The following is a 12357-nucleotide window of genomic DNA, read 5'->3' on the forward strand; positions in this document are numbered from 1 at the left end:
AAGACCTTACTTGGACACAATTAACTTTCTTTTTTAAAAACAGATCAGTGAGGCATCCACTCATTATTTTCTTCTAGAGAATTCCAGCCTGACATATTAGACTTGTAGTATTTCACTTATAATTTGGCCCCACTCTATTGTAATATCTAATCTGTTTCTTTTTTCTGTGCTCTACATCTTTCAGCATTTTATTTAAATTCTTATTGAAAATATACGATACTCTGCTCAAAGAAATCTAAGTTATTTTTAATAATATCAATACATTCTAACAATTCCAAGTGGGTGTAAGAATATAGGATGGAAATAAGTTCTAAAGGATGTTGGTGTATGAAGTTTCATCCTTCAATATCAAAATGTTGTTCTATTAAATAATCATGTCTTCCTTAAAAACAAAGGCCCATTAGCTCAGTTGGTTAGAGCGTCGTGCTAATAACGCGAAGGTCGCAGGTTCGAGACCTGCATGGGCCAAAAGTTTTACTCTGATTTTCCGTTTTCCTCTACCCCAAAACTTAACTAAATTTGAAGCATCAAAGTCACCTGTCATCTTTTCCTAGTAAGTTTAAAACGCTTAGACCATTGCCAAAGACGGAAAAATTCACATTGAATTGGGATTTGAGAGTAATACTTAGCTTCTTTATTTGGGCAATATCTACTTGCGCAGCGTGTAAAATTGGTGGAGCACTAATCGTACTTTGTTAGTATTATTACGTTACTCTGTAGAATTCCCTTGAGGAATCCTCTGATAATTTCTCTCATGCCTCAACCAGATAGTACTACGTATAATCTGTACCAACTACAAACATATTAATCAAAAACATTATGTATAAGCTGGGGCTGATCGAGATATTAGTGGAGTATCAATATGAAGTCTTTGTTTACTTTTGATTTCTGTGATAGTGCTTCCAAAATAAAGTTTCATAATATTGTGTAAGACTGTAAGCACCTTATTAAGTGCCAAAGTATTTCCAAAAGAAAAATTTTCTTGGTCACTCATTACATTAAATTCAAGGTAAGCTGATAATTTGATTTTCATTGAGTAACTTGAAATTTCAGCACCTAATAGGTTATAGGTGTAAGAAAAACACTTCCAGAATATCCAATTTTTGAATCTTACTTCAATGCTAAAATAAAAAGTTCAAAAACTATAAGTGATGTCGTGCTCGTGGGTCAATATTATATCGGAAAGTATAATTATAAGAGTAGAATTGACCGTATAAACAAGGTGGCCATTTTAGAAATAGAGGCTTGCTTTCTACTATTCCAGGGGAATTGCAACAAGGTCCAACATGGCATGAGGTAGACTACAAGCCCTCCACTCTTGAATGTCTTCAGACACGATCAATTTTATGCAAGTAAATTATTTCCATGAGATAGTTACAAAACTGAACATTTCTTTTTCAAATTATGGTACCCTCAAAGTTATGTATTAAGATATTGATTTCTCAACAAGATCAATTTATCTAATTGTATGACGAGCTGATTGGAAAACAATAACACGCTTGTAAAAAAAGTGCTACCAACTGATTTATAGCCTTTAGGCCTAATGATACATATTTATCATCGATGATATAATCTATAATGACATAGTATTACATTATCAAAGGGAAGCACAGAAAACTCACAAAGAATGTACAATAAAACAACCAGATGACGTACATTGCCGCTGGTTGTTTAGGAGAAAGCAACTTCATGCCAAATGCCTTTCTGGCAAATTCTGCAGGAACTGCTCTTGGCATGGCGGCTGCTGGCTACACAAGACCATGGGGCCAAAGGTCTCGAAAATACCATTTCATCTTAGAGACCTCCATATAGAGAATGGCAGCAGAGGAACAGCACATGAGAACACGTAAATGAACATGATTTTCCAACAAAAATTTCTCATGGAGAACTTTTTTTTTTTTTGAGAAAGAAATTTCTCATGGAGAACTTGAAATTTCTCATGGAGAACTTTCACATCTCTAAACACTCACGTCTATGTATATATCTTTATGAAGTTAAATTTTCCGAGAGCCTCTGACGGTTGGACTAGTCACCATTCGTGAACCTATACTTGCAGTTCTTAGAAGCCTACGAAATTCTGACAAGCTTATCTTTCCATCTTTGTCGATATCTGCTTCTTCTAGCAGTGGGTCTATGGAGCCTTTTAAGCCAGTGTGCTGCATATAAGTAAAAGCCAGATATGAGCATTGTTAGAATGTTGGAGCTTACCATATTTCCAGCAGAATATGAAACTGTCTTTATGGAGGATCCACGCTTTCAAATATCAACGAAAGACTTATGTTCTTAATGAGTATCTAGCAACTCTTAGTATTTCTTTTCTTCTGGACGTTTTGTTTTATCTTGCAGGGTTGGGAAACATACTAACCATTCTAAGTTCTTCTGGAGTTATGAATCCATCTCTATCAACGTCAAATTTCTCAAAAGCTGCTTGCGATCTTTGCTGCCATTTTATCAAATTATGCTCCTCCAACTGAGGGACATGTAGAGTCGCTGCAACAAACTCTGGGAAATCGACAAGCCCATCTGTGTTACTATCAATCTGCCAATAAACGAAAAAAATGCTTCAGGATTTTGAACAGCAGAAGAAACCATATTGTAGGAAATGAAGTATTTGCAGAAAAAGAGCACTGGCAATTGTTGAGTAATCCCTAAGATCATCACTTGGATTCATGAGCCAGATTTATAGAACTATTGTGTGACATCACATTCCTCATCCTCTCTTTTTTTCTTTTACTTCATTTTTTTTTTGTTTGCCTTTTTCTGGATGGCTGTTTGGCGCGTTTGGCCTTTTCTTTCCTTATTCCTTCTCAGAGTAGTAGGGACTAAATTGGTTGCAAACAAGTTCCATCTTGAAGCCATAGCAGTCATTGAATAGCAATAACTTAATCATTTATCACATGTCATATTACAGTGCTATGCTTCATTCCTAGATAAGTGAGCTTACCGCTTGAAGAATCTCAAGAACCCGTGATTCTTTCATCTTCCAGGGGAGATCCTTGGCAAGGGCCTGCATTAAAATTGGATGCCGTAAGACATAACATATTACACAAGACTTTGTTGCAAGACAGGAATATAAGTGCTCATGATTTTAGCCAGAAACTTTAGAGAACTGTACAGGAAGGAACTAACTAGAGTGATAGATGGGAAATACCTGTCTCATTTCTTCAAGGGTAATGACACCATTTTTATCCACATCAATTGCAGCAAACTGATCACGGACATCTGCCAGCTCCTCCTCATCAAGTGTGCTAGCCAATGCCTGCCAGATAATGAAATTGTGTGAAGTTAATGTTCTATACATTTTATTGTGACTTAGCCACAGAAAAGTCTAAGAAAATAAGAAAGCTATGAAGTTACCCGTAAAGCAAATTGTTTTAATCGACTGTATTTGACAAACTGTCGCATGTTGGACAAGACGGAAATGTCCAGTGGAATCTCAGATGCATCACCTCCTTCACGGACCCATGGGTGCGCTGAAATGTTCGAACATATCAGTTTGAAAAACATAGTTCATTCTATCAACAATTTAAAGGTGATGAGGACATTAGTAACATCTGAAAGTTGTCCAATAAGTTATCAAAAACATGGAAGCTGTTTAGCCAGAACTGATAGCCAAAATGGACATCCAACGCCAAACATTGCTAATGACGTAAGTGATTCAAAATTGACAAATTCAGCATACGAATCTTTTGGACCTTGAGCTACTTCTCTGATGAATCATGCTTGGTCTTTGTAAAACTTAAACATCACTTAAAAAAGTTGTACTAAATCAGAATACTATTACTTACATAGGGCCTGGGCAGCAGTAAGTCTAGCACGAGGATCTTTCACCAACAATTTCTTCACAAAATCTTTAGCACTGTTGCTTATAGTTGGCCATGGCTTGCGACGAAAATCAGGCTTGTTTCGTAGGACCTTATAGTAGAACCAGAGTTAGAAACAATGGTAAATCAGCTAAAGCACAGAGAATTTGCCAAACATGAAAAAGACTAAGTTAAACATCTCAATGGAATAAAATAACACTTTTGAATAAGATTTTCTCCAAACAAACATTAACCAAGACAAAAACTATTCAAAGATGCCTTCCATAATTTTCAAAGAAAAAAAACTATTTAGAAATATTACCCAACTGAAGATAAATAAGAATAAAATGTAAGCAGCTCACCTCCTTGAATATTCCATCCTCTGTTTTGTCCCAGAAGGGCCGACGGCCACAGAGCAAAATGAATGTAATTACACCAATACTCCACACATCTGATTCAGGTCCTGATCTACGCTTTAATACCTCTGGGGCTACATAATATGCACTGCCAACTATATCTTGGAATTTCTTCCCTGCATTTTAATGTTTTCAGTTATAAGTTTTTACAATCTGAGGAAGAACCACAAATACGCTACATCATTGACGACTTTAACAGATTTATGAGGACTTGAAATCCATATACCATAGCAAAATGAGTTTAAATTAAAATGTCATTCAATAGATTTGTGGACATCGAATCACCTGGTCTTATGAAGTCTGAAAGACCAAAGTCTGTGGCCTTTAATGGTGAATCCTCCTTTGTAGATTTAAGGAGAAAATTCTACAAGAAAGAAATGTGTGTAAGAAAAGCAACATCAAGCAGCATGAATAAGCCAAAGGAAGTACATAACTTCTTGCAGACCTCAGGTTTCATATCACGATGCACCAAACCATGTAAATGACATTGAGCGGCAACTTTTAGCATCTGACGTACAATTATTGCTGCATCTTTCTCGGTATAACGGCTGTCCTTTCTGATCAAAGGAAATTATCCGTAACACATATAAGAATTTTTATTAACACGAAATAAATTATAGGATTGATTAACTAAACCTAGTTCATACTACTTACTTGGCCAAAATGCGGTCCAAGAGTTCTCCACCCTCACATAACCTAGAGGAAAACAAATTTGTAATCTATTAACTTACCATTAGATAGCATAATCAATCATAGGGACATAACTTGGACTTTTGGAATCCAAAACAGAGCTCTTAATAATGAAAAACTTACTCCATTACGATGTAAACGTAGTTATCATCCTCAAATGCATTATAGAATTCGACGACATTCTCATGACCGGCTAAGGCCTTCAATATCTTGACTTCTCGTTTCACATCCTCAACTGCAATTGGAACAACCATCTGCAACAGTACATTAGAGTTATAGGTATAGTTTTACTGTAATAATTTGGAACAAGAAGAAGTTCAAGACAAGGTAATTGATCATGAAATTGTACTAAAACTTAACAAGCTTCTAAACGAGAAACATATGCAAGTATTCATGTTTGCGTGAGTAGCCCCATTATTCCAGAAGGGTGATCACATCTTAACTGGTGTGAAGCGATTATATATAGGGAAAACAAAGCTGGAAGAACCTTTCACCAAAAGAATAGTTTTGATCCATAAAAGACCGACAGAGAAAAAAATAGAGCCATCACCATTAATAACCAACACTTATGCAGTACAAGTCCATCAGAAACCGAAGAAGCTACAAATGCCTATTGACTAGAAACCAGCTCTCTTCAAACCAGGCTGCGGAAGTCATTTTGCATTAAACTGTATATTATAACAACCTTAGCATTAATTCGATGGAAGGTAAAGGTCCAGTGTTGTGTGGACCACAACCACCTTCACTATTCAAACAGCTTCCATAAACCTATAGTTTTCGAGATATGAAAGCGTAGCTTCACCCCGTTAGCAATCTATAAGAATGAACTACAGCTTAAGTTGGTATCTCAAAATTTAGCAGAAGATAGTCCTGTGTAAGCACAAAAGGTATAAAAACACACTTATTTGAACCAAATAAATAGAGACATCAACTTAAAATAAAAAGGGAAAAAGCAAGCGAAGCCCTTTCATTTTAGTGGTTTGTGGATATTCTGCTCTAGCAGCATAAACCATTTTGAGCATCTCTGTTAGAATCCACACTTTAACCAGTCAACCAAAGTCAATCAAGATATTTAAAACTGATTCACAAGAAAGACTTGAAACTATAATTAGGTTTCACAACCCTGACATACATATTAGACAATATTCCCAATTTGATGCACTTCATAACTCCATAAGGACTTTAAGGTTCGAAGGAGGAAAATATAAAGAAAGCAATAATTTGATATAGAAAAGAAAAGGAAAAAAAAAAGAGAACCTTTTTCTTCTCAATTCTCTTGACAGCCACGCGATCTCCATTAGACTTATCTGTGGCAACATATGTGTATCCAAATTGGCCATGACCCAACAACTTGCCAATTGTAAACCTCTTATCAAAATCTTTATCATACCCAAAATCCGTTCTTTTCCCACAAGGAATAACCCCACTTTGCTTTCTTGAATTGTTCTTAACATTTTGCTGAGAATTCCTAGGTTGTTTGTGGTTATCTTTAGCTTTGTGTTTATTTTTATGAGAGCCCTCTGGTTTTCTTGATGCAACTCTGGTTGTAGAAGGTGGATTGGCTCGGCTCCTCCTGTTGTGGTTTCCATTCACGGTGGCTGTGTTGGTGGTGGTTGTGGAGGGGGTGTTGCTATTAGAACCACTAACTTTTGAGCTAGAAAAACAGATATTTCCCATTTTGAGGTATGAATATATAAAATCCTATGCAAGTTTCTTCAAGATTATGGATAATATAGGGAGAAGGGAGAAATTAAATGGGGGAGAATGAAAGAGATAAAGAGATATAAGAGGAAAGATTGAAGGAGATAGGAGGAAGAAAGGAAGAAGGAGAGGGGAGGTGATGGACCATTGGTTATGGTCAAATGATACTTTTTTTTTTTTTTTTGAAGAAGCATAAGCCCTCTTATTTGTTATTTTTCAGTTTAGAGAATGGAGGGAGAAAACTGAAAATTTACACTTTTGATTTTCTGTATCTAATATTTTCTTTGTAATGGCCTCTGTGAGATTTTTCTGTGTTCAATTTTTTTTTGCCCTATAGGAACTAACCTTGGAAAAAGGAAAATATACGTGAGATTTTTGGTGTTTTCCTTCTAGAATTACCAGTGTGTTCCCCCTCATCAGGGATGTATTTCACACGCACGTGGAGAATTTTGGTGCGAGGACTACTAGAAAAGGCAAAGATGAGACTGTAAACGTTTCGGGCTTATCGTAATCAAAATAACATTGGGAATATAAAACAATTTATAATGCAAAATAACGTGGGAATATAATACGTATAATGCTACATATATGTACAAAATGTACCAAAAAGTTAAAATCAATACAAAATGCACCCAAGACAATTACAATCAGATCCAAATGCACAATTTAGAATAAGTTCCTAGATTCATTTGGATGCCTACTTTACATATAAATACGTTTGTATTAAAAGGTGTGATCTATTGATCAATGAAATTGATTGAAAATCATAAAATTTTCAAATTCAAATTTCAGCGATAATAATTAAGAATACTAGCATATGGTTTTTTTATTGGGACAGTAGGTATCATTGAAATTAATCGAAATGTGTGCCAAACTGTTAGAATAAATTTGTTCCTTAAAGATGTGCTGCAAACATCCCAATACAAAGACATTAATTTGTCAACTTTCCAAAAGGTTGGGTATAAAGAATTGATCCCGTTGGTTATAAACAAAAAATTGACAACCAGTAAAATGACTTAAGCCTAATCCATTTGATAGAAACATTTTTCACATGCAATAGCCTCTCATTGTCTCACCGCAAGATGAATGGCGCTTCAGCACTTTGTATGTGAGTATGTCTATGATACTTTTTCTATACATCCCAAAATATTTGACCCCATTTCACTACTAAGTAGTGGTGTATTACTTATAGAACTATTTACAATTTTGATAACTCTCTAATACATCTAACTACTCATTAATGTGGGTTTTGTATGGTTTATATAGTATTAACTTTTCAACAATTACTTTAAAACGTTCTTTGAGTATATTTATCAATGCACAAATTAAATTAACATGTGAAATGACTAGTCCAATCCTTTTCAATTTCTTGCTGATCACGTAGTGAAACACCATAATGCTGGCTACCTTCAGAATCTCTGATGCAACATAATAGAAAAGTAATAACCATATAGTAAAGAAAAAGAAATCAATTCGTAGTGCAGTCTTAACCATCAACTTAATATGAGTTTTATTTTCTAAGGACACCAGTATAACACATTTAATGCATCAGAATCAGGAAGAAACTCATGGTCAATAAACTAAAGTTTGAAAACATCATAAACAAAGCATTTTACAGAGTACATAGTACGAAAATGCCTCGCGGTCCACCACAGGAATAAAAAGGAAAAGAAATAAAACGTTGAAGTATACACTACATTTTTTAATTAATCGTAATAATGACATTAGTAGAGCATAACCGTCCCTGCAAGTACATACAGAGGTAGATGACCTTTTCTGGGTTCAATTGAATCCAATATATTTTATACAAAATATAAAGTATGTGTGAAATATAATTAAAACATTAACAAAAATTAACATTTAGAATTCATAATTATAAAAGTATAATGAATTTAGTGCTAACACCCTTCTAAATGTGCTACTTATTTGAAAACTTTAGAAAGGAGGGAGAGACAGTCAGTGATATGCAAAGAAGTTTGCCTAACTAAAGATAACTTATGTTGAAAAAATATTTGTTAATATCTCAAAAATAATTTTCATGTCATGGCTTACAATTATGATAACAATTGGCTGTTGCCAAACGTTTATTTCCAGCCATTCAACGGCCTTGATTAAGCATTATTTCTTATTTTATTTTGACAATTGAATTCATAGCCTTTATGGCTTTTTATTGCAGATAATCAATTCTCTTCTTTGGGATTTACACTATATATACTATCTTATGTGTGTTCATCTAGAGAGTGAGAAAACCAAGAAACAAACTTTCCTCTTCCGATTTTCTTTTTGTAGTGCTGGTTTTTCTTTTGGTTAAATCTTTGTTAGATTCTAGCTCCTAGTTTTGTACTAGAAGCGCTTGTTGGATTTTGGGGGATACAACCATACCAGGTGAAATATTCTTAAGGATAGTGTCTTAATTGACATGCTTAATTGACATGCCTCAAGCTATGTGAATTTGATCTTAATCGGAGTTCAACATGAACTCCATGAACGAGAGAATGAGAAAAGAAGAAAAGAAAGAAGAAGAAACTGAAACAGTTGAGATCAAGAAAATGAATCACTGAATCTTATTCAATGTAATTCAAGTTGTGTTGTACATAATGAGATGTATGAGATATATATACAAGTAAGATTAGCTTCTAGAATCATCTAATCTACAATTCATAATCTCTCTAACTAATTGACCACAAGTTGGTTAAATAACTAACTTTGTGAACCAAGTAACTAACTTTCAAACAATCTACTTATTTACAGAATTGCCATTGACTGTTTAACTATATTTCCTATACATTAACAGTCCCCCTCAAGTTAGGTCCTATGAAAATGTCTAAGACACCTAACTTGGAGTTATGAAGATGATGTTGTACTCTAGATAATCCTTTAGTAAGGATATCAGTTGGTTGCTCCTTGGTTGAGATGTATTGAGTTTGGATTAGACCTTGCTGAATTTTCCCCCTAATGAAATGACAGTCAATCTCTATGTGTTTTGTTCTTTCATGAAACACAGGGTTGGCTGCTATTTGCAAGGGTGATTTGCTATCACTAAATAGCTTGACAGACAGCAATCTTGAAATCTAGTTCCTTTAATAGACTAAGAATCCATGTGAATTCTGAAACAGATGAAGCCATGCTCCTGTATTCAGACTCTGCTGAACTTCTAGATATAGTTGTCTATTTCTTTGATTTCCATGATATCAATGATTGACCAAGTTTGATCAAGTAGCCTGACACAGATTTTCTGGTGTGTGAGCAGGCTACCCAATCAGCATCACAGTAGGCAGTTACACTTTTAATAGGTGCACTAGATATAAGGATTCCTTATCCTGGTTGTGACTTGATGTATTTCACAATTTTTATTGCTTCATCCATGTGAGATTTTTTAGGCTGTTGAAGATATTGACTCAGTGTTTGGAAACTGAATGCTATGTCAGGCCTAGTCACAGTTAAGTATAATAACTTGCCAATCAATCTCTGATATGCACTAACATCTGCTAATAGTGGATCTTTTGGACCCTTGTCTTCCAACTGATCATCATATTCCTTAGTAGTAAGCTTCACATTTGTGTCCATAGGTGTACTCATTAGTTTGGATGTTGATTAACCAAATTCAGAGATTAACTTAAGTGAGTATTTTCTCTGTTGCATAAGAATGCCACTATTACTCTATACCAAGGAAATACATGAGTTCACCTAGATGTTTCATCTTGAACACCTGCTTGAGGGCCAGTTTTATTTTTTCAATTATATTCAAGTCATCTTCTGTCACCAACATATCATCTACATATATAAGTATCATCACAGTTACTTTTCCTGTCTTCTTTGTGAACAAAGAGTGATCATGTTGACTCTGAGTGAACTGTAACTTTGTCAGTGCTTCTGTTAGTTTGGCATTCCATTGCCTAGGAGCCTGTTTTAGACCATACAAGGATTTGGTAAGCCTGCACATTGGTCTAGATTCCCCCTGGATACTAAATCCTTGTGGCAGGTCCATGTAAATTTCGTCATTCAAATCACCTTGAAGAAATGCATTGTACAAATCCATTTGATGGATGTGCCAATGTCTTGAGGCTGCAATAGATAAGACTGTCCATACAGTCACTATTTTGACCACAGGAGAGAAGGTTTCTTAGTAGTCAATACCTTATTGTTGACTATAACCTTTTGCCACCAATCTTGCTTTGAATCTCTCAATCTCCCCATCAGCTTTGTACTTGATTTTATATATCCATTTGCATCCTATTGGTCTTTTTCCTTCTGCCAGTGTTGTGACTGTCCATGTATTGTTGCTTTGAAGAGCATCTATCTCTTCTTTCATTGCTTATATCCATTTAGGATCTTTACTTGATTCTGTATAATTTTTTGGTTCTGCAACAGCAGAGAAAGCAGTTAAATAAGCTTGATATTTAGGAGAAATATGTTCATATGAGATAGAGTCAGAAATTGGATATTTGATATCCTTTTGAATGGTGGTAAGGGATATGAAATCCTTCATCCAAATAGGACGTTGTTTCTCCCTTGTTGATGCTTTTGTCTGAACGTTTCTGAGTTGCCTAGGTACTTCTTGGTGTGGTAGTTGTATTGCTTGACTAGGCTGATCTACTATTTGAGCATCTTGTTGTATTGCTTGAATAGGATGATCTATCATTTGAGCCTCTTGTTGAGGTGATGCTATCAGCATGGTTTGATCAGACACAACTGGATTTTGAGTTATTGATTCAGCTTCCTGTGGAGTTATGGTGTGTGTGTCCTCACCATCAAGTGCATGAGTATTATACTGCACAACATCTAAGTCATTTGAAGTAAGTACATCATCAAAAACTGTAGCTTAAGTACATCATCAAAAACTGTAGCTTCTATATGAGTGAAAATAAGAGGCTCAGCAGGCTTTGTTTTAAAAGAAAATTTAGTTTCCTTAAATATAACATCTCTATTAATGAAGAATGTGTGTTTTTGTAGATCATACAAGATTTACCCTTTATGCACTTCTGAGTACCGTATGAATATAGCTGGTTTTGTTCTAGACTGCAGCTTATCAGTTTGATTTACTATTTTTGCATAGCATAAGCAACCAAGCACTTTGAAATGTATGAGGGATGGTTTTCTGTTAAGCAGTTTCTGATATGGTGAAACACCAATTACTTATGATGGTAGTCTATTTATGATGTATACAGCTATAAGAACGTAGTGTCCCCAGAATTTAACAGGAATTTCATCTTGTAATCTTAAGGCTCTAGTTACTTCTAATATGTTCCTATGTTTTCTCTCTGCCACTCGGTGAATAGGCACATGTTCTTTGATGAATTATTCCTAGAGATTTGAATAAAGAGTCACAAACTCAGTACCATTATCAGTTCTGCATATTTTGACACTTTTCCCAAACTGAGTTTTCCCATAAGTAAGAAAATATTGAATAGTAGCACAAGCATCAGATTTTAATTTTAGCAAGTATATCCATGTCATCCTTGTGTAGTCATCTACTATTGTAAGAAAGTACTTATTTCCATCAAAGGTAGGAGTTTTATAAGGACCCCATATGTCCATATGAACAAGATCAAAACTAGAACTGCTTTTTATAGTAGCTGTAGGAAATGAAAATCTAGTTTGTTTAGCACAAAAGCAAATCCTACACTTATCTATCACTTCTGCTGTATTTCCTATTTTGCATGGTAACATTTTACTAAGAGCCTGTTTGGATGGGCTTAAAAATAGCAGCTTATAAGCTGTTTTCAGTTGATAAGCTATTTTTTTAA

At 34.9% G+C, this 12357-nt stretch overlaps 1 protein-coding gene and 1 non-coding gene across 2 annotated transcripts; one reads left to right on the forward strand and one right to left on the reverse strand.

Annotated features, from left to right (window-relative positions):
- The first annotated feature begins 394 nt into the window (after positions 1–394).
- TRNAI-AAU (transfer RNA isoleucine (anticodon AAU)) lies at positions 395–468 on the forward strand. The gene has a single exon. It is a non-coding gene; the product is annotated as a tRNA-Ile (tRNA).
- A 1053-nt stretch (positions 469–1521) lies between these two features.
- Positions 1522–6902, reverse strand: LOC132046444 (calcium-dependent protein kinase 18). Its single transcript, XM_059437071.1, has 12 exons — positions 6167–6902; positions 5033–5163; positions 4874–4915; positions 4665–4776; positions 4505–4583; positions 4166–4335; positions 3789–3915; positions 3358–3473; positions 3152–3259; positions 2945–3007; positions 2366–2539; positions 1522–2156 (listed from the first exon to the last, which is right to left on the reverse strand). The coding sequence occupies exons 1-12, from the start codon at positions 6584–6586 to the stop codon at positions 1995–1997; spliced, it is 1704 nt and encodes a 567-aa protein (XP_059293054.1). The 5' UTR covers positions 6587–6902; the 3' UTR covers positions 1522–1994.
- Between the last annotated feature and the right edge of the window lie 5455 nt (positions 6903–12357).

This window comes from Lycium ferocissimum, chromosome 2 (genome assembly GCF_029784015.1).
Source record: "Lycium ferocissimum isolate CSIRO_LF1 chromosome 2, AGI_CSIRO_Lferr_CH_V1, whole genome shotgun sequence".
In the NCBI taxonomy this organism is placed as follows: domain Eukaryota; kingdom Viridiplantae; phylum Streptophyta; class Magnoliopsida; order Solanales; family Solanaceae; genus Lycium; species Lycium ferocissimum.

What these genes read in the sequence shown, in the direction of transcription:
- LOC132046444 (XM_059437071.1), bottom strand. Translation starts at nt 6,586, where the DNA reads ATGGGAAATATCTGTTTTTCTAGCTCAAAAGTTAGTGGTTCTAATAGC. An exon ending in TACTGCTGCCCAGGCCCTAT is followed by an intron (nt 3,474 to 3,788) that starts GTAAGTAATAGT and finishes CGAACATTTCAG; the next exon opens with CGCACCCATGGGTCCGTGAA. An exon ending in CTCCAGAAGAACTTAGAATG is followed by an intron (nt 2,157 to 2,365) that starts GTTAGTATGTTT and finishes ACTTATATGCAG; the next exon opens with CACACTGGCTTAAAAGGCTC.